General features: G+C 36.3%; 1 protein-coding gene across 1 annotated transcript in view; it reads left to right on the top strand.

Annotated features, from left to right (window-relative positions):
- The first annotated feature begins 21,340 nt into the window (after positions 1-21,340).
- LOC111159957 (sulfotransferase 6B1-like) overlaps positions 21,341-23,372 on the top strand; it is a 16,165-nt gene continuing 14,133 nt past the window's right edge. Inside the window, 1 exon segment of the mRNA XM_022522676.1 lies at positions 21,341-21,485. Coding sequence (XP_022378384.1) covers positions 21,341-21,485 — 145 coding nt within the window.

Genomic DNA, 23,372 nt, shown 5'->3' with positions numbered 1-23,372 from the left:
GGAAGTAGGAGTGAATTCCACAAATTGTAGTATATTGTGCTTCTGTCATGGTTTAATTCAAAATACTTTCCAGTATTTTAATTCAGAATACTTTCCAGTTACCTTGTAATTCTTCTTTCACCCATGAGCTTTTAGAATTATATATTCTAATTCCCAGTATAAGGGGGGAGGGCAGTTAATGGTATCTTTTTAATCTTTTTTAACTTTAATTTTTTCATGATCAAAGAATACTCTGTGTGATTTTAACTTCTTGAAATGTATTGAGACTTGTTTTATGGCTCAGCTTCCACAATTACTTCGAAAGTAAGTACGTTCTACAGTTGCTATCAGGAGTATACTAAATATGTTTATTAGGTCAAGTGTATCTTCACTGATATTTTATCTATTTGCTCTATCAATGACAGAAAAAGAAGTCCTAAATTCTCCCAATATGATATGCCCACGTCTCCTTTCATTCTATAAATTTTAGCTTTATGTGCTTTGCCGTTCCATCATAAACTATATAAAGTGAAGAGTGTGACTCCAGGCCAAACAACTATGCTGCTCCTTCATACCCAACTATATGCAATTATAAGGCTTGTGGAGAAGCTGTCCTGCCGACACCGTATTTGTACGCAGCCAATGTGCTGGTCTTCTGGAGCGGATTGCAGTCAAGGACTCAGGACCCCGGAGACAGCTACTATCATATGGGTGTCTGCATTCCTAGCCTAACACCTCAATTTGAAGGCCTCATTAGGGGTCTACGCAAAGCAACTTTTCTCCACTTTGACTCAATACTTTCCCAGGCCTAGTTCTTCCCTCTGTCCCTGCTGGCCCTCAGGTACATAAAGAGGGAGAAGCCTTTCGTGCTTCTTGGTGTGAGACAGTTCCCCCACCTGCACAGCATCTCCTGACTCCCCCTCCGCACCCCCGCCAGTGCTATTTCATGAGGAAAAATGAAACCCTTAGGAACTGGGGCCTGTTTTTGCTTCCCATTTGCAATGTCACAGTAAGTGAATTAAGTCTTGATTATTATTTTTAATTTGGCTCATTATCTTAATTGGCCACCTCGATACCTGATTACTTGAAAGATGCATTTATAACTATTATATTTTCTTTAGGAATTGACCCTTTTTTGTTATAACAACACAAATATTATGCTATGAATAAATATCAAGATAAATGTGTAAATTTCTTTTGTTAATTCTGGTAATCCTCCTTGTTTTGAAGTCTACTTTGACATCAAGAAAGCCTTACAAGATTTCTTACGCTTAATGTTTTTATGATATATCTTTTTCTATCCTTTTACTTTTATCCTAGTATATTTTTAAAATGCCTTTGTTGTAAAAAAAAAAAAGAACAACAACATGTAGTTGGGTCTTGGTTAGCTTTGTATCTATTTTGACTGTCTCTCCCCTTTAACTGGAATGTCTAACCCCTTTATATTTAACATAGTTGCTGATTTGGGTGGGCTTAAGTATATCATCTTGCTCTTTGTATTCTCTTTATTCACTGTGTTCCTTTTTCCTTTCAGGCATTGTCTTGCTCTCTTTTAAATTAATCGTGTATTTTATTAGTATCTTACTTTATCTCCTGTATTAGCTTTTAGCCTACGCTTTTATTGCAATTCTTGCTCTAAGGATTATAATATGCTTTTTTAATCACAGTCTAACTTGAAGTAATATTATGCCACCTCACATAAAATAAAACAAGTTTACAACAGGATAAGCCACTTTACTCTGCCCTTCCTGTCCTTTTCTCCTATTATCATATATTAGGACTGAATATTTGTGTTCCCTACCCCCGACTTCATATGTTGAGACCCTACCCCCCAATGTGATGATATTGAAAGGTGGGGCTTTGAGAGAGAAATAGGATTAGAGGAGGGTCATGAAGGTGGAGCCCTTATGAATGGGTTGAGTGCCCTTTTAAGAGTGACAAGAGAGCTTGCTTCCTCTCTCTGCTCTCTTCCTTGGAAGGATACAAGAAGTCAGAAGTTTGGAACCTGGAAGAAAGTCTTCACCAGACTTGACCATGCCAGTACCCCGATCTTGGACTTACAACTTACAGAAAGGAGTGAAATAAGTTTCTGTTCTTTATAAGCCATCCACTCTATGGAACTTTGCCATAGCTGCCCAAACTGACATGAAGACATCATGTATATTACTACCATGCATGTTATAAACCCCACGATATACTATTGTTTTTGCTTGAAGTAGGCGGTTATCTTACAAAAATTAGGATAGTATGATGTACTTTTTCATGTTTACCCCATGTCCTAATTTCATGCTTTACAATCCTCCCTGTAAAACTGGTATCATTTCTTGACAGCCTGATGAAATTCTTTTAGCTTTCCTTGTAGTGCTAATAGTAAATTCTCTCAGGCTTTGTTTGTCTGAAAATTTCTATAATTCATCTTTATTTTTGAAATATATTTTACTGGATATAGACTTCTAGCTTGACAGTTTTTTACTGTTAGCATTTTAAATATGTCATTTCATTCTTTTCTGGTTTGTCTAGTGTTTGATGAGAATTTTGCTAAAATTGCCATTGTATTATACTGTTATATTTGCTTTATTTTCACTAACTTCTTTTAGGATTTTTTTCTTCATCTTTGGCCTTCGACACTTTGACAGAGGTCTCACCTTTGGACTTAGCAGTATCAGAGTCCCTAGTTCTAATTATCACCAAAATGTACAAATCTACGTGAGTTCTTGTGTTTTTCAAGTCAAGACTTACTAACCTTTTCCCATCAAAGTTGTTTTTGGTGGTGGCTTAGTAGGGAGGGGAATATCAGGTCAAGTAGATTACTGGTGCACCTGAGGATTTTCCAGTCCCTTGTGCTCCCATTACCAGCAGCTTGAATGATTATTATTATTATTTATTTTTATTATTTAATGAACAAGTTACCTGATATCTGTGTGGGAGATGAACATTACACTTTAATTAAAATAGAATTGGGAAGTTAGTAAATTTTTAACAACTTTATTTAAGAATAATTTATGTCCCATACAATTCACCCATTATAAATGTATAGTTTGATTATTTTTAGTAAAATTTATGGTTGTGAATCCATTACAAGAGTCCAATTTTATAACTGTTCTGTTATACCCCCAAAGTTCCCTAGTTCTACTTTATGGAAAACGCCTGCTCTCAGCCCAACAAATCTGGATCTGCTTATAGTTTTGTCTTTTCTGGAAACTACGTAATTGAAATAATAATACATAGTCATTTGTCTCTGGCTTCTTTCACTTACCAAATGTTTTTGAAGTTCATCTATGTCATTGCATGTATCAGTAGTTTGTTCCTTTTTATTGGTGAATAGTATTCCATTGTATGCATTTAACACATCTAGCTTATTAATTCAGCAGTGAATGGACGTTTGCATTTAAGTGATTGCCTATTTCGAATAATGTTTCTTTAAACATTTGTATGTAGATTGCTGATTCACATGGTAAGATTTTCCTTTTAAGAAACTGCTAAATTGTTTTGCAAAGAAGCTATACCATTTTTACCACCCAGTGTAAATGTATGTTTGTTTCTTCACATCCTCAACAATGCTTGGTATTGTTGGGCTTTTAAAAAATATATCCATTTTAGAGAGTATGTAATGATGTATCTTTGTAGACTTAATGTTCATTTCCTTAATGACTAATGATGTTGACTGCATTTTTGGTGCTTATTAGCCATTTATATACCTCCTTTAATGGAATATCTATTAAAATCTTCTGCACTGCAGAGACACCTGGTGGCTCAGTCAGTTGGGCCACTGCCTTTGGCTCAGGTCATGATCCCAGAGTCCTGGGATCAAGTCCCGCATCGGGCTCCTTGCTTAATGGGGAGCCTGCTTCTCTCTCTGCCTCTGCCTGCCACTCTGCCTGCTTGTGCTCTCTCTCTCTGACAAGAAAAAAAAAAAAAAAAGTCTTCTGCATTGCCTGTTTGGGAGGGTTCCTTTTATTATTGAGTTCTTAGATTTTAAAAAATACCTTTGTATACATGTCTTTTCTCAGGTATAATATTTGCAATTATTTTTTCCTTATCTATGCATTGTTTCTTAATTTTCTTAATAGCATCTCTTGAAAATCAAAAGTTTTTCATTTTGATGAAGTTCATTTTATGCTTTTCCATGAAGATAATGCTACTGATGTTATCTGAAAATAAAAACACATGTATTTCTTTCTTTTAAATAAGTATGCCTTTCACTTCTTATTCTTACTAAACTGACTAAAACTGCAAACACAATGTTAAATAGATATGCTAAGAATGGACATCTTTGCATTATTCCTGATCTGATGTGAAAATGTTTTATTTTTCTGGATCAGTATAATTCTAGCTGTAATTTTTCTTTGTATATGCCCCTTATCCAAATGAGAAATTTGATTTCTATCCCTAGTTTATTGAGAGTTGTTAACATGAATATTTGTTATTTACAAATTCATTTCTGTAAATTTATTGAGATGATCATCTTTCGTTTCTTTATTCTGTTAATGTGGTGTATTAAAGTAATCAATTTTAAGATATTAAACCAACCTTGCATTTTTATAATAACATGCTTTCTCATGTTGTTTAAAATTTTTTATGTATTTCAGGATTTGGTCTGCTAATACTTTGGTAAGGATTTTGTATCCGTGTTCATGAGGACTATTGGTCTATTTGCTTTCCTTGTGATATTTTTGGCTTTGAGGTAATACTGACTTCATAAAATAGGCTGGGATATGTCTCCTTCTCTACTTTTAAAAGAGTCTGCCTGAGATTCATATTATTTCTTCACCAAATTCTTGACAGAATTCACTAGTAAAACCATCTGGACCTTAGTGTTTTTTGATGGGAAAAATTTCAATTAGCCATTTATATTTCTTCCCTGAATATAGGTATTCAGATTCCACAAGTTTGTTTTGTTAATTTGGGTAATTTGTCTCACTTCTTGGCATAAACATTTAGATGATATTCTGTTATTATCCTTTTAATTTCTCTAAGTCTGGGGTGATATCTCCACTTTTACTTCTACATGTATAGTTTAGGTCTTTCTTTTTTCTTTAGCTTAGTCTAGTTAAAGTTTAGCAATTGTTTTTGTCTTTGTAAAAAAGAAATTTTGGGTTTCATTCATTCTTTTTTTAAATTTCTTTTCAGACACTTGGGTGGTTCAGCCAGTTAAACATTTGCCTTTTGCTCAGGTCATGATCCCAAGATCCTGGCATCGAGCCCCACATGGGGCTCCTCCTGCTCAGTGGGGATTTTGCTTCTCCCTCTGTCCTCTGTTCCTCCCCCTGCTTGTGCTTGCTTTCTCTCTTTCCCGCTCTCAAATAAATAAATAAATAAAATCTTTAAAAAAAATAAGATTTCATTTGATTTTTGCTTCAAGCTGTGTTACATTCTTCTTTCTACCTTTCTCTACTTTGATTTGTTCCTGGAGGGATAAAGATAAAGTGCTATGGTAGTTTAAACAATGATTACTTCTCAATCTTGAGTCTGAGAATCATTGAGGAGAGAGTGGAATTCAGGCTGGATCTTGAAGAGGAATAGTACATCATGATTATGTATAGATAAAAAAAAATAATAAGAGGTGATGGGGAAAGACATTTCAGGAAGATGGAATAACACAAGGAATCCAGGCAAGTGAAAAGTATATAGGAAACAATGGATAGTTCACATTGTGAAATATACCAAAAAGACCAAATATACCACCTATAACAATTAATTTAAATGTACTAAAGTCTCCTGCTAAAAGACAAATGTCCAACCTTTGTGTTGTGTTTGTCAAATTGGAGTTTTGTCTAATTTGTTTATATTTAATATATTTTGAAGCTATGTTATTAGGTACAGTTTTAGAACTGTTAAATCTTTCTGATGACTGAATATGTTGAATTTATTCCAGAATACAAGGAGGCTTTAATATTAGACAATAATATAATGAATCACATTAACTTGATTAAATCATGAAATGTCATTATTGTATCAGTAGTTTAAGAAAAATCACGAGGAAAAATTTAATAATCATTCCTGATTTTTAAAAATTTTTTGTCAGTTTAGGAATAGAAGATATGGGACACCTGGGTGGCTCAGTCAAATAAGTGTCTGACTGGATTTCAGCTCAGGTCATGATCTCAGGGTTGTAAGATTGAGTTCCCCCCAACTGGGCTCCACACTAGGCATGGAGTCTGCTTAAGATTCTCTCCCTCTTTCTCTCTATCCCACCCCCATCCTCTCTCCCTCTCAAAAAAAAAAAAAAAAAAAGAAAAGAATAGAATATAATTTTCTTAACTTTATAATGGTATCTACCCAAGAAAAGCATAGCAAAAGTCATTCTTAGTGGTGAAACATTAGAAACATGTCTTTAAGAATGAAGAATGAGAGAAGGATGTCATATTATTCAACATTGTCCTTGGGATCTAGTGACACAATAAGAAAATAAAAAGAAATAAACACAAAAGAACTTGAAAGGGAAATGCAAAGCTCTTCTTTATGAAAATGATAAGAAACCCAAAATTATCATCTAATTCACCTATCAAAGTTTGCTAAATCTATAAAATTAATGCACAAATTTATCAAAGTTACCAGATATAAGATCAACATATGAAAGTTTATTTCATTTTGTATCACCAGTAATAGTTATAAAATACTAAATGAAACCATTTATGATCATAACAAGAATAATGATGTATCAATCCATAATAAACACAAGAAAAGATGCACAGATCTTTTATGGAGTAATTATAAAATGTATTGAAAGACAGTAAAAAATGATGTACATTAATTGGAGAAATGCACTATATTCATGAACAGAAAGATTCTTAAAGACGTCATAGCTCTTAACATTGATCTAGGCCTATAGAGTTTGTTGTGTAACTTAACTTGTAACTTGTATGGAAACGAAAAGAGCCAAGAATAACTAAGACACCCCAAGTTACTATAGTTTCAGTGAGCTTCTCCTTTACTGTTAAGGTACATTGTTAAGGTGCAATGTTAAGATACATTGAAAATCAAATTACGGTGTACGTTATGTTAAGCTGTTGGATACCAATCCCAAGTGACTTTCAGCCAGTCCACCATTAACTCAACCATGATCATTCAATTATTTTGCCATGTACACACAGTGGCATTTTTAGAGCCGATCTCATTCTTAGATTTCATGTTGTAGCTTAAAATTGATATATGGAGATAATTTTCAGTTATCAGTAATTATGTGTATTATCAGAGTGATAAGCTAATTTTTATCACTTGTGCTCACTATCATGATATCTTTAACACCATTAACACTGTCAATATGATTTTGAGGAATGTTTCTAACTTAACGGTTTCACAAGGATTTTCAATTTACCATTATTATCGTTTCTACTTTTTCCTCAAATGAATCATGTAGCATTGGAAGCAAACAACTTCTATTTCAAATTATCCTGAAGGAACTGACAACGTAAATCTTACCAATCATCTTGTACAATGCATGAACAGATCACACCATTCTCTCATTACTTTAAAGTTTCTGTTATCTATTCAGAGGAGTGCTGGCAAATTTTCTCTGGTTGCATTTCTTGATACATGATAAGCAATCTGTTTGTATTAATCTCAGTAATAAACTACGACATAGCTCTATCGACCTTTGCAGTTCTCATAGAAAACTTAGTTGTTTTACAGCACAATCTGGAAATACAATCATTCTTCCAAAAAATAATTCAGTTCACACTAATCAATGTACAAATTCACTGCATAAATTTCCTGCCTTTTTGCATACATAATAGCTGTCTGTTTTTATGCCAAATTACGGCTCTCTATTTATACCTGTAGATATGCAATTGTTAGTGTATCTTAATATATATCTTTTTAAAGTATTGAAATGGCAGTTAAATTTAACAAAAATGGGACAAGCAAAGCCCGTAATTGAACTGATGTGAACCTGAGAGGTGCCCTAATCAAGTTTGCTCCTGTGTGGGCAATGATGAGGTCATGAGCACCACATAGCTAGGAGTGATATGGAGAGACATCAAGTGTAAGATGTGGTTTGATTTCGGAAGTGTTAAAATGTGAAAAGGTGTATTTTGGAACCAATAAAACACTTTATCCTCCGTTCCTGGGATGAAAGAGAAGGCAATTTGGAAGGAGGCAGAAGCACAAGTCAGTGCTGCAGCTGAGAATGAGTTCTCATATCCTGCAGCTGGTCTTTCCCCTCAGAAGAATAAATTAGAGAAATAAGAAAAGGACCATGAATTAATGGAGTCAGAGATCATTCCCTTGAAAGCTTGTTCCATGAATTCTTGTTCATCTGGGCTCCTTCCAAAGGCTGGTTTTGCACACTAGGGGGCTCTAACACACAACATGTCAAATGAAATACTGGTAGCCTGTTCTTTAAAAAAAAAAAAAAAAAAAAAGTTTTCTCAACAAATATTTACTGAGCATGAATTGTTAGGCTCAGAGTGAGGAAAATAAAAATGAGTACGTTCTATACTTAGCCTATAGGAGATTGACAGTTTGGTATAGGAAATGAAGCACATAGGAAAGTTAAAATGAAGGGAGGCATGAGACAGTGTTGGAAAACAGAAACAAAGAATTATAAACTGTCAAAAGAACAGTGAATCCTTCCTTAGATCAGCTTAAATTTCTTTGACTTGGTAAAAAAAATTTAAACATCTCCCTAAATGAAGTGGCCAGACCCTATATTTCAAGGGACTATCCTGACTGGGGTAGGGGTCAGGATGGGAGCTGAGACACTGGCCCCTGGAGAGTACCCTCGAGGGACTGCCCTTGTTCGCATCACTGGCACGGGCTCTTCTCCTCTTGCCTTCCTCTCTCCTTCCCTTCTCTTCCTAGACATCCCTTCTTTCGTCGTCTTCTTTCTTGGAAGATTCCAGACTCTAATGACCTGGCAGCAACTCTACTATATGGCCTTAATCTCATGGGCAAGGCAAATTCTGGGACGTCTTCTTTTCCCAGAAAATTTGACGACTATCAAGACCCCTAACTAATATGACTGCATTTTCTATTGTGGTCAAAATTGCGATAGGATGTTCAGAGCCCTCTGAATTAGGGAGGCAAATTTGTAGACCAGGAGCAGAAACAGGACTGCAGAAATACTGACCTCTAACCTTTACCATCACACATACACATTTTTGCTCACTTCCTTTCTGGGGCTTCTTTCCTCTTTCATTTTCTGAACTCCTAGACCACCCAAAGTTACAATCTTGGGAACATTTTGAAATTTCTTTCAACAATTTGAGAGGTCTACTCTGTTATAGGAGGTCAAGGTAAAAAAATTATTGGCTTTCTCATTTTTTGTTTACCGTCTTAATGGAGAAACAGCTATTTGAATGAAGATTTATCTTATTTATTCAAAATTTTTAACTTAAAAGACCCATCAGACTTAAAAAGCTGTAAAAATTGTATTCCCGTAGAATCTTTACTCAGAGCCAACAATCATTGATATATATTTTTTAAAGATTTTACTTATTTATTTGACAGAGAGAGAGAGATAGCAAGAGCAGAAACACAAGCAGGGGGAGTAGGAGAGGAAAAAGCAGGCTTCCCACTGAGTAGAGGGAGCCCAATGCGGGACTTGATCCCAGGACCCTGAGATCATGACCTGAGCGGAAACCAAGAGTCTGAGGCTTAACTGACTGAGCCCAGCAGGTGCCCCAATCCTTTACTCTTAAAATCTTCAGCATTCATCTCCAAACAGCAAGGACATTTTTCTATAAAACCATAGTACAAAAATAATTTCAGAAATTTAATGTTGATATAATAGTATAATCCAATCTAAGTTTATATTCAAATTTCACCAATTGTCCCAGTAATGTCCTTTATAACTTTTTTTTTTCCTGTTCTAAGATCCCATCTAGGATCATTTTGAATTTAACATCATGTCTTTTTAGTCTCTTTCAACCTGAAACTATTCCTCTACCTTTATCTTTAACATTGAAATTTAAGAGTTCTGGTCAAATTAATGTCTCTGAATTTGGATTTGTCCGATATAGTCTCATGATTAGATTTGGTTAATAGATTTTTGTCAGGAATGCTACAGATTCTGAGACATTATATCAGAAGGCACAAGATTCCCCTCCTTAGGGATTGAATTTTTTTTAATCCTCAAGCAACGCCAGTGGGCATTTCCCCACTGCCTGCCCAACAGAGTATGTTGTCAAGCTTTTAAATTTTTAAATCAGTGTGATAGGTGTAAGTGATATCTTAATATAGTTCTTAAAAATGTTTATTAAAGTAGAATTCAAGAAGAATAACATGAATCCATTTTGAGTGCATAATGTGATGAATTTGACAAACCATGTAAGATCTAGATGATGCCTGTGGTTCTAAAAAGTTTCTTGTTACCCTTTTCAGTAAATCTCCCCAAATTCTGGTCCCAGGCAATTGCTGATATGCTTCCTGACACAATATATTAGTTTTTTGTACTCTAGAATTTCATATAAATGGAATCACATAGTGTGTACACATTTGTGTCTGGAAGGAAGAGGATATTGGTGGTATTCTTATGATAGATTAGACAAAGGAAATGAGATTTATTATTTTTAATATAGTCCCATTTGTATATACAGGCTAGCTGGTCTATGCATGCAAATAGATTATAAATTTAGATTATAAACAAAGCTGGATTTTTCTAATCTTAAATAAAATACAGTCTCTATTCTAAATTTTCTTTTTGGTCTTACTATGCCAACATCCTAAGCCCAGAAAGAATGATAGAAATATAGCATCTCTAAAAATCCCAAGAGATCATTTGAATAAGCTCCAACCTTATTATTAAATGACATTTTATAAACCTCTGTGACAAAGATTCTGTATCTTCCAAAGGAGTTACTCTCCATTTTAGAGAAAACTTCTTTCTCCTTGGGAAACTATAGCGGAATCAATGGTTCATTCTTAACTTTTCCCTGTGTAATAGGTGTCTATTCCAAGGCTCATGAGAAACAAAAATTGTAACTATGATGTTATATTTATTGCTGACTTTACTTGGTGTTAGTGCTGCTTTTCACAAATTAGGTGTGTGAGCATGGTGTGAGCATGGTGCACAAACAGGACAGATACAATAAAGTTAGATCTCCTGGATTCACACCTCTAATCACCCCTCCCAAATCAATCTCTATGTATTTCATATTCGGAGCTAAGCTTCTTGGCAATGACAATCAATACGTGTGCGGGGCTCAAAAGGAGAAAAGCAATTACTCTTCATACTTCAGAGAAACACCCACACTGTGGGTACAAAATAGTTCCCCAAACTGAACTTCATCTGCATAAACTATGTCTCTGAATCAACAGCTAAGTGAAAAAATAAAGCCCTGGTATTTAAAGGCAGTAATACTTTGGTTCAGTGTCCTTTTGATTAGACAGACTTGGGGGTGCTTAGAAATCACACACTGAGAAGAGAGAGGGTGGATGTGTGATTGGCAGGCAGTGAGGGTGGAGAAGACGATGGCGTGTTTCATTACCAAAACGATAAACCTACAAAATAAATGACCTTAGCAAGAAAAACACAAACATAATTACATGATATTTCCCATAGTTTTTTTTTTTTTAAGATTTATTATTTCTTTTAATTTTTAAAGGTTTATTTATTTATTTTGTTGAGAGAGAGAGTGAGAGTGGGGGCGGGCGGGCAGAAGGGCAGAGGGAGAGGGAGAGAATCTTAAAGCAGGCTCCCTGCGGAGCATGGAGCCCCACACAGGGCTCAGTCCCTCAATGCTGAGATTGTGACCTGAACTGAAACCAAGAGTTGGATGTTAACAGATGGAGCCACCCAGGCACCTGGGTATTTCCAACAATTTTAGATTATTAATTGAAAAGCAACAGGGGAGCCTGGGTGGCTCTGTTGGTTAAGCATTTGCCTTTGGCTCAGGTCATGATCCTGGGGGCCTGGAATGAAGCCCCAAATCAGGTTCCTGCTCCACAGAGAGTCTGCTTCTCCCTCTTCCCCTGTCCCTCCCCCTGCTTGTTCTCTCTCCCTCTCTCTCTAATAAATAAATAAAATCTTTAAAAAAAAAAAAAGAAAGAAAAACTATGAATTGACCTGCTGATTGAAAAGACTTCTAACAATTTATAAAGAAAGATAAACGATTTATCAGATAATTTCAGTAGCAACATTCAAGACCCACCTTATATTGAACACACACAAACACAGTAAATAGCAAAGAGTGTTGCAATAATCTTTGATCGTCAGGTTCTGGGTACTGAAATATTTTCCTCAATAATTTTAACAGCTTCACTGAGGTATATTTGGTATACAAGCAACTGCACATATTGAAAGAACACAGTGGGCATAGGGACACACCTGCAAAGTCATCACCACAATTAGCACAATAAGCACATCAGTTGTGACTGGAAGATTCCTGGCGACCCTTCATGGTTCTCCCTCCTGCCCCTCCCTACTGTTTTTGAACCTCGGGCAACCCCAGCCGTATTCCATCATCACAGACACATTTACATTGTTCAGAATGTTATATAAGTAAAATCATGCAGTATTGTTTCCTGGCTTTTTTATCAAGCAAAACTCTTTTGAGATGCACGCACGCGGTGGCCTGTTCACTCCATTTTATTGAGTAGTACTCTGTCACACAGATGCACACATTTTTTTATCCCCTTACCTCCTGTTGGACATTTGTTGTTGTTGTCTTCACTTTTGGGCTATTACAAGTCAAATTGCTACGAGCTGTTGCTTTTCTTAGCGTGGAGAAATTTTTCTTTATCCTCATCTCTCTCTCAAACACAAGAAAATGAAAGATAGCCTGAGAAGCTACGTATTGAAATGACAAATGAAAGGCAACATGTTTGCTTAGGGAAGTCAAGTTAATTTCTAAATGTTTAATATAAAAAAGAAAGCATATGTCTGTGCCTTCCACTTGGCCCTCTTCACTCATTTACATCACCTCCCCAGCCTCTGTGGGTGTGACTTGATCTTGTAATGACCCCAGATGAGAAACGGACCCCTCTCTCTGGCCCCCAGGACTCTCCAGCGCAGAGACCCAAGCTGATCTTTTAACCTCACCTTCTGCTGCTCCTAGTCTATCTTCAACCTAGGTTGTCGCTGAACTCTTTAGGCACTGTCCTTGAGGTGTACAGTCCCTCTCCTGCAGCACCCCCACATCGTTTTTAGAAATGGCGATGCACCTCCACTTTGTGAAAATCTTCTTGTCTTCAAATCTTTTGTCAAAGGCCACCTCTCCTTGGAGGCATTACCAGTCTGTTCCTCTGACGTGCTTTTTCTCTCCTCAACTAACACAGCCCTGTATTTCCACCAAACTCGACCCTGGATTCTGCTCTAGGTATTTATTTCCCACTGGAGATTATGCCTAGGTTTCTGGAAGACCTCAAAGATGCAAATAATGTTTTTAGGAGCAGAGGAGAGTGAAGAGAATATATTTATTAGGACAATAAATAGCAGATATAAAATTCTGATATTTAAAGATTTATTACCAGGACATTTTACTCACACATGTGTACACACTCACACACACACACACGCTCTTGCACAGATACAACTCAGAGGATACCACCTAGTGATTAAGAACAGGGGCTTTCAAGTTAATATTTAACACTGACAGTAGTAGGCTAGCTAAGTGTATTCTTAAGTAAATTGTAATCCCACTGAGTCTGTTTTTATCACTAAAGAAATATGAGTTTAATAGTATTTCTTTGATAGTGTTGTGGGGAGTATTAAGTAAAGATAGGCAGTAGAACACTTAGCACAATGGCTGACATGTAATAAGTACACCATAGATGGTACCTATTGTGAGAGTGGCAATATTTTCAACATAATTAATATACTTTCTTCTTTTGAATTTCCAAGCACATGAACTGTACCTCAGAACTCCTAGAAATTGGGAAATGGAATTAGCAATTATACAAAAGAAAAGCAAATAAAAGTCACTTTCCATATTGAAAGTAGAATTACGCAACAAGACATGTTCTTATAAACCGAACTATCATTTTGAAGGAGGATTTAAATACTTCCTTGAACATTCGCTCCCCTCCCCTTCTAATTTTTCTTAGCACATCAAGGCTAGTCTCTTTACCATCCTAACAAGGGCTTCATGGTTAGTTACTCTTATGGGGGTCTGGACAGTAAGATCAATGTGGAGAGTCTGCCCCTTTCTGGCCCCAGGGAATTATGGGAAGAAGCAAGTGAGGAGATCTGGATTTGCATGACTTGCTGATGGCAGTTGTCATTTCTCAGTCACCCCTGTGACACAAGCCAAAGCCCTTGCTCTAGCTCCAGCATTGCCATTGGCTCGGTTGTCACACCATGAGGGTCCCCAGCTCTCTCTCAGAGAGGAGAAAAGCACTCCTTGGAAGGGGAGCTGAAAGGGGTTTCCTGGCCCATACAAGTAGAACGATTTGGGCCACCATTCAGTTTTTGAGCTACCAAGTCTCTCTCACAGGACCATCCAGTGTTACCTCTAAACACATTTCTTTCCTTCTTGATCAGGCATCCTTTCTCAGCCTTCTTCCATCTCAGGATGGGTTTACTCGAAAAGTGTATCTAGCCTTCATCTCCCCTATCCATTTTCTACAATGAAAATAATTTCATATTTGAGGATATGAATAATATATATTCCCAGTAGAAAAAATTCAAGTCATCATTAATATGTATATAAACAAGAAACTGGTACTTGAAATCCTTTCATCCTGAGATAACCACCATTAAAATTTAATGCTTTTCCTTTCATATATCTCTTTATGCATATAGATATGTATAGGCATTTATTATATGTATATGTAATTTTGCCTAGTTTATATAATATCATGTTTGCTGTTTTGTCAGGAAGACTCTTCTTGTTCTCTGTTTTTATTGCCTCTTTCTTCCTTTCCTTCTTTGCACACTTCTATAGCTATTCACACGTGATAACTAGCCCTACCTTTCTCTTACTGTATTATCATATGCACACAAATCCATAGTGTGCCATACGTAGCTAGAGAGAAATTGAGGCTTGAGGGCTACTGTTTGCTTTGTAAAAACAGGACCGTATGGTGTACATTTTCTTTGTACGCTGCTTACACCCTCAATGCATCTTTTTAATGGCAACATAATATTTCCCAGTATGGCTGGATCCAAATTCATACAACCATTTCCTTACCAACAGCAGTAAGATGTGTGTGAGTAAGACATTGTCTCCAACTTAGGAGGGTTCAACTTAGGATTTTTCAACTTCATGTTGGTAAGAAAGCAATATGCATCTAACAGAAACCATACTTGGAATTTCGAAATTTGGTCTTTTCCTTGGCTAGTGATATGCAGTGTAAGACTTGTGACGCTGGGTGACGGCCACGAGCGGAATTCCTGTTCAGCCGCGCCATCACGAGGGTAAATAGTCAGTGCTAACCACCATTCTGTGTTCCCTTTAGGTATAGTGTTCAGTAAATTTCATGTCTTGTTCAACACTTTTTATAAGACAGGTTTGTGTTACATGATTTTGCCCAAGTGTAGGCTAATATAAGTGTTCTGAGCATGTTTAAGGGAGACTAGGTTAAGTTGTGATGGTTGGTAGATTAGGTATGTTACGTGCATTTTCAACTTCTGATATTTTCAACTTATCATGAGTTTATAGGGACAGAAGCCCATCATAAGTTGAGGAAAATCCAATGTACTTATGATCCATTTGGATCTGTAGTTTGTCTCAAACTTTTCGTCATTTAAAAAAAATTTTAAATCAGTTTTTAAATCTTTTTCGTATAGATGATAATGTCATACCATTTGGAAATATTTTCACAATCTTTATTTATCTTTTGATTTGTGATATCTATTCCCACTAAATACTTATATTCTATCTTGTCAAAATGTCTTTTATTAATGTCTTATATTCAAATGTTAAACCTCCTGGAGCTGTCTTCCATTTTTATTATTTTTACCTTATTTCTTTAATTTTTGCTCTGTGTTTTGTCATTTTTCCTTCAGTAGTTTTTCTAGGCTACCTATTGCGTATTTATCTGTAACCAATTTCTCCTTTGATTCATTTTCTGAATTTTGAATCCTAAATCTTTCATTTTATAAGGTCTTTTTTAAAGGTTTTAATAGAATCTCCTTAAATGTTCTTATTATTTATTTTCTAAACTTACATTGTCACTTATCTCTTCCAGCAATTCTGTCACCAAATCCTTCCAGATCTGGGTGTTTTGTTCATAGTTTTTCTTTCCAGCTGCTCGCTTGTAATTATCAGTCACTTGCTCATGGTTTTCCACCCTCAGAGCTCAATTTTGTTAGGTACCCCATGTTGGCAGCAAACCTATCAGTGGTGGGAGATACAGCACGCTCTGCTCCTATGGACCAGAAATGCACCCCTGACCAAACAAACACACCTGATCCAGACACCAAGCCAAGGGCTGTCTCTTCACTACAAAGACTAAAAGTCTCAAAGCATCAGAGGGAAAGGAGGAAGAAAAGGAAGAAAGGAAGGAAAGAAGGGAGAAAGGAAAACAGAAAGACCGACAAAGAGGGGAGAAGGAAGGAAAGAGCAAAATGGTAGAAAAGTTATTTGGTAGAGGGCCCTAGCCAACATTCAGCATCATCTCCTCCTCACTGTAAGTAAGTCATCTTGGAGCACCAGCTCAGTCTTCACATTCCTCCAGCCCTAGCTATCATGAGAAGACTCTAAATGAGAATTGCCCAGTGAAATCATAAACTATGACAGACAATACACTGTTGTCTGAAGATACTACATTTTAGGAGTGGTTTGTTAGGGGTGCCTGGGTGGCTCAGTTGGTTAAGTGACTGCCTTTGGTTCAGATCATGATCCCAGGATCCTGGGATCAAGCCCCATATCAAGCCCCCCATCAAGCCCCACATCGGGCTCCCTGCTCAGCAGGGAATCTGCTTCCCCCTCTGTCCCTTCCCTCCCAGCTTGTGCTCTCTCTCTTGCTCGCTCACTCCCTCGCTCTCAGATAAATGAACATTTTTTTTTTTTAAAAAAGGAGTGGTTTGTTATTCAGCAAATAGATGATAAAATGATAAAATGGAGATTGGTACTTGCATATGAAGTGTTTTTATAACAAAAACCTACAACATGTAACATTGACTTGGGGACTAGACAGTGAGCAGAAACCTGACAAGCCACCAGAACCTTGTTAACAAATTCTTGTAAGACAGTGATTAAGAGGGGCATGTGGGTGGCTCAGTGGGTTAAGCCTCTGCCTTTGGCCCAGGTCACGATCTCGGGATCCTGGGATCGAGCCCCGCATTGGGCTCTCTGCTCAGCGGGGAGCCTGCTTCTCCCTCTCTCTCTCTCTGCCTACTTCTGTGCCTACTTGTGATCTCTCTCTCTCTGTCAAATAAATAAATAGTCTTTTTTTTTTTTTTAAAGACAGTGACTAAGATAATGATAAAGTGATTATTGGAGGCTGAATGAAAGAAGTTATGAATCATATATGGAAGAACAATTAGCACCACTCTTCCCTGAGTAAGTATGGAAAATAGGAAGAGTACTTGACACACATGTGGCTTTGTGAAGGAGATTATCAGGAAAAATGCTGAAAGTGATAACTGGTATCTTCTATTGCTTATAATAAAAATGGGAAGGGAGTTGAACTAAAGAAGAAACTGCCCAGGTTTTAATTAGAATCTAGTGGAAATAGAGGGGGCCCATGACAGTCTTTCCAGTGAGCAAGATGGTCTCAAAGTAAGGAATGACACCAGAACAAAGATCACATCCATAACACCACCAGCAAAACACGTTCTCAAGGTGAAAATGAAGTTAAGGATGTGGTCATAAGATCCTTTAATGACACCTCAGAGAGATTAAAACATGTTTGTGTCTCACAGACTTCATAGGTAGGCTACAGGCTTTTAAGAATCTTAAGGGCTTAATTGAATTTCAGTAAAATAAGATTTAAAAAAAGACTCTTAGGGGCATAAAAAGAAAAGAAAATCTTAAGGGCACACATGTCAAATATTACCTGCTAGACAAATATTACCTTAAGGTTTCTAAGAACCTTAAAGACGTAATCTCCAAGCACCCCCATGCTCATCCCAAAGGAGAATGCAGCCTATTTGTGGATGTGGCTTTTGTCTCACAGAGGGAGCACCAACAATAACCACAGAAAACCTAGATACTGTTTTTTAAGCAAATGAACAAACCAACCAACCCCCTACGTGGACTTAAAGGGACAGAGCCAACTCTACAGGAAAAGAGCTATAGGAACCTAACCTTCTACAGGCATGAGTCAGCCTGAGAAGTCAGCTCAGCTGACTGAAGTGTTATTTCTGATGGAGAAGGAAGATGGCTCTGAACCAAGAGCTTAGATCACAAAGCCTAGAGCCACCCAGAATCACGGATAGGAAGGAGGACTGGACTCCATGAAATTTCTATCGTCCTCCAACAGTTATGTGCTTCCTGTCCTTTGCCTTTTTAAATGAACGTGTCTCATACCCTTGTTCCTGTTGTATGGTGGGGTGTAGGAGAAGATAACTGGTCTCTTTAATTCACAAGTCTAAAGATTGAGAGAATCGTATTGCAGAAGCTGAGCTCAAGGAGCTTCCGCAAAGGGAATGGCCCCAGGAAGCCCCATTGATATCTGGACCTGATTTAGGTAATGAGATCACAGACGGGAAGCCTGACCCTGACAACTGACAGAGTGGGACCTTGGAGGCCTTGCGAAGGTTGTGAGAGCATTTTGCTGCCAGGAGGGAAATGAGACATTGGAAGTCAAAGAACCCTGTAAGAGCTAGTTTCCACCAATGGCTCCGGGAACTACACTTCCCAGTGTTCATCTGCATGTAGTCCTCTCCCCGCAATGAGTCTGGGCTGACCCTGTATCTTTGGTAGAATATTGCTGAAGTGATGTCACACGACTCCCAAGACTAGGTCATAAGAAACCTTGCAGTTTCTGCTTTGGTCTTTTGGAGCACTCCCTCTAGGAATGCTCCCTTTCAATATCTAGCCACCATGCTGTAAAAAACCCAAGCCACATGGAAAAGCCACGCATAAGCTCTCTGATAGATAGCCCCATCCCAGTAAACAGCCGGAATCCACGGCCAGCCATGTGATCAAGCTGTCTTCTGTGAGGAGCCCAGTCAAGTCTTCAGAAAAATCCAGTACTTAACTACAATTTGACAGCAACAGCCTGACAGCAACTGGCTTGTTGTTGTTAATGATTTTATTTATTTATTTGAGAGAGAGAGCAAGTGAGAGAGAGTGCCCAAGTCGGGGCAAGGGGGAGGCCTTCAGCTTAGGCTCAACCTACGGAGCAATCCAGGTGCTCCTAAACGTTTATTTTATTTTTAAAATAATTGTCATTATTTATGGTTGTTTCATCAGGGAGTGGGTCCACAGAGTTTATCATGCCAACGTTGTGGGAGTAGATCTTCCCATAATGCTAATTTTAATTTCCATTTCCTCAATAACTGCTGATGTTAAACACTTTTCCAAAGGCTTATTCAGGGGTATGCTCTTTTTTTTGTTGTTGTTGAGTTGTTTGATTTTTATGTTATTGATTATTAGGAGTAATTTAAAGAGTCTGGAAGTGAGTATAATGTTGAATATATGTAATTACAGTATTTTCTTCCAGTCTGTGTCTTGCCTTTTACTTTCTTAATGGTGTCTTTTAATTGACAAAGGCTCTTAATTTAATCAGGCCCAACTATAATTTTTTTCTTTAATGGTTAGTGCTTTTGTGTATCATATTTAAGAACAATTTACCTGCCAAAAACTCATGAAAATATTCTGTTTTCCCCTGGAAACTTTTTTTTCAATTTAATTCTATGATCTAGCTTTTTTTTCTTTGCATATGATGTAAGATAAGATTTTTTTTCTCCATATGAATCTAATTGAACAAAACAACGTTCATTCAAAGGACCATCTTTTTTTTTTTTTTTTTTTTTTTTTACTGAATTATACCTTTGTCATGAATCAACTGACCATTTAAATGTGGGTCTTTTTCTGTACTCTTTATTCCATTCTATTGATCTATATATGTATCTTTGAGCTCAGGCCACTCTGTCTTAACTAGTGTTGCTTTATGCTAAAGCTTAAAATCTGATAATCTAACTTTTACAAGTTTGTTCTTTAAGATTTCCTTGGCTCTTCTGCTTTTGCATTTTCATATAAATGCTTGTCAATTTACACACGTGCACACATACACACACACACCTGTTGGGATTTTGATCAAACAGAATTGACTTTGTAGATCAATAAGGAGAATTTTGACATTTGAATAATATTGAGTCTTCTGGTCCATGGACATGGTATATTTCTCTTTTTACTTAGGTCTTCTTTAACTAGTTTCAGTAATAGTTTGTGATTTTCAATGCCTTGCATATCTTTTGTTAGATTTATTTCTAGACATTTGATTTTTTTCATATTATTGTAAATAGTAGTGTTTTTCGAATTTTATTTTTCAATTGGGTTGGCTAGAATGTAGAAATACAATTTGTTTTCATCATCTAGCAACCACGCCCAATTTACATGTTTATTCTAGCTGTAGATTCTTTAGAATTTCCTAAGTATATGATTATTCTGAATGTCATTTCTGCCACTATCATGAATATCTTTCTTCTTTAATTATTTCTTCCACAGTAGACCTCTACTTTTTTATGCTCAATAAAATGCTGGTCATTTCCTGGTTGACATACATTTCTTTTGATGGTTAGACAAGCAAACAAAAAAATTCACTGTGGTTCACTGAAGTTATTGGGCACTTTGTTGCCATATCTCATTGAATCCAGAATATAACAATATTAGTGAGAAAACCAAAGAATGACTCAGACAAGAATTTTGCTTAATTCAGCCATAAACTTCTATACAACAAAACTCAAGATATCTATTTTCTGGCTTGGGTTTCCTGAGTCCCATGTTATCTTTCTTAAAGTATTTCCTGTGAAGTTTATCTTTAGTCTCAGGTTTATCTGCCAATTCTGAGAAAAATGTATATTTCCTCACTCAATTTTCTCCTCTTCCAGCAACGTAATACATATTAGCTACTTTCTCACTATGTGTTAATATTAACATTGCATTCAACTTTTCTTGTCCTTTCCACAGTGACATAATCCCTTATCGCCACTAATTCTTTTCTTTTTAAGGCCAAAGGATTGGATTAACTCTGGTCCTTTCAGATAATAATTACATTCTGATAGCTTGATAGCCTTATATGTAAACTATTTTGAATGTCAAGTTGGAGGAAATATTTTGTAATGTGTTATCAAGAAAGTGACATCATTTTCACAATAGACTTTGGCTTAGTTATGATTTAAAAATTACTCCTATGGAGAATTGCAAAATGTATATATATATATACATATTCCTCTAGCTGAAACACCAGTTTAGTAATTCTAAGATTATCCTGCCACTGAGCTAGGATTAACATCAAGGAACTTACTTATTCTGTGCCTTGTGCAAAGTCAGTGTTTCATAATACTTTTTGATTCATTTGACAAAAGATGTCGTTCCAGAAACAGTCAAGTGTTCTTCACAAATTCAAGGGGATCCTCTTTTCTACTATGTCTTCAGAAGAACTTCTAAATTCCCTGGATTTTTTCAATGCAAGAGAAGATGATGTGTTTCTGGTGTCCTATCCAAAATCTGGTAAAGTTTATTTTAATGTATTTTTAAATGTATAAGTACATTTTAAAATGTGTGAAATATAAGAAAAAAGTATGATATTCTACTATATCAAAATATAATAATAATATAATAATATAGTAGACTACTCTATAGAAATATAATAATTTTTACAAAACATTTATTTTTCAGAATTTATCCATAGGAAATTTAAGTATCCTAAATGCTCATTTTAATGAAAAAGTTTGACATTAGAAAGCTGAAAACTGTGTTTCAAGAAAATTCAACTAGAGCTTTTACTACAGTTTTGTTTCTCTTTTATTCATTAAAGTATACAAATGTTGATATACATAATAAGCATATTATCTGTAATATTATAAAGCTCTCTTCATACTTGTACCTGGCATGGCCATAAGCATATTTGTTCAATTCATACTTTAATGATTGATTTATAAATGAATAATTTCTTTCCTGAGCTAATAAAAAAAACCATAAGTATTTTTAGTGTTCATTTTTTAAAAGATTTTATTTATTTATTTGAGAGAGAGTGATAGAGCAGGAGCAGGGGGCAAGGGCAGAGGGAGAAGGAGAAGCAGACTCCCCACTGATGGGGGCTCCATTCCAGGACCCTGAAATGATGACCTGAGTCAAAGACACACACTTAACCCAGGCATCCAGCTGCCACTTTAGTGTTCAATTTTATGCCTTCTTATGAAAAGTTTATTTCCATATATGGTTATACACTCATGAAAGGACCATTATGAATAATGGCATCCTGGGGTAATCTATATTAATTATATATTCTTTTTAATTTTGAGAGTTGGCCAGGGTATATAATATCCACCTGCCTGCTGTGATTTCCATAAGAGTGGCCATGTGTGAATAGGCATATGCTTGCTAGCATGATCCAGCAACTAAGAGTTTAGCTCTTTCAAATCATGTTTGCATTTTAGTCCTTTTATCTGATTGTGAATCAGGCCCAAGAGGCCCTCTCCATTAGAAGACACAGAGTTCACATAGACTTTCTAGGGTGTTTTTGGAGAATAAATGTAAATCACATATGTAATTATTTTATTGGAAAATGGTGTTGCAGATGGAAATGAAGTGATTGCTTCTAGAATACCTCAGTATTCTCTCTATGTGGTAGGTTACTCTGTGAATAAACATACCTTACCCCAAATTGATATGTTAGTTCAGAAAGTAATTTATGATACTTTTAAGGTTCTTTGAGCAGGTGCCTAGCTTATACCTTATATAAACAACCATATATAAAGTTTCCACTGCTCATATCGATGCCTATAAATTATATCACCCGCCAGCTCTGGAGGCCCCTGAATACGATCCAAAACTGTATTCTGTCTTCTTCACCACAATAAATCAATGCATCCTGTGAAAATAATAGAAATGTCATTAGTTATATTAGTCATGCTCATATGAATATTAGAGTTGACTTATGAGCATTATTATCTTAAAGTCTTAAATTTAAAACACATCATGCAGATGAGAGCACCATTTAAATATTTATTCAGCTATAAATTAGTGAATATTATAACATATTTCGAATTGAAATTACAAATGAGTTCAATGGAAAGGAAATAGGCCTGATTTAAACTTTTTAGGAACATTGCTTACAAATCAGCAAAGCATCCTCCCCATCCAAACTTCTGCTTCCCCGCTCCAGTTTACTATTGTCTGCAACACTGGAGCATACCCACATTTGCTTTATGTATTCTTTCCAGACTTCATGGTAGCATAGGATTGTACCTTTATGCTGTTTGAATGTAGCATTTGTTCATTGTTCAAGGGCTTCGTTTGCACAACCACTCTGCACACAAACAAAAATAAGTTCCAGGGGCTAACTTCCAGGGGGAAATGGAATTTCATGCATGCATGAATACAAGCAATAGCAAG

The sequence above is a fragment of the Enhydra lutris genome, unplaced genomic scaffold (genome assembly GCF_002288905.1).
Source record: "Enhydra lutris kenyoni isolate GAN:26980312 unplaced genomic scaffold, ASM228890v2 scaffoldscaffold72, whole genome shotgun sequence".
Classification (NCBI taxonomy): Eukaryota; Metazoa; Chordata; class Mammalia; order Carnivora; family Mustelidae; genus Enhydra; species Enhydra lutris.
The sequence above is the reverse complement of the archived record's forward strand: the minus strand, read 5'-3'. Positions and strand labels throughout refer to the sequence as shown.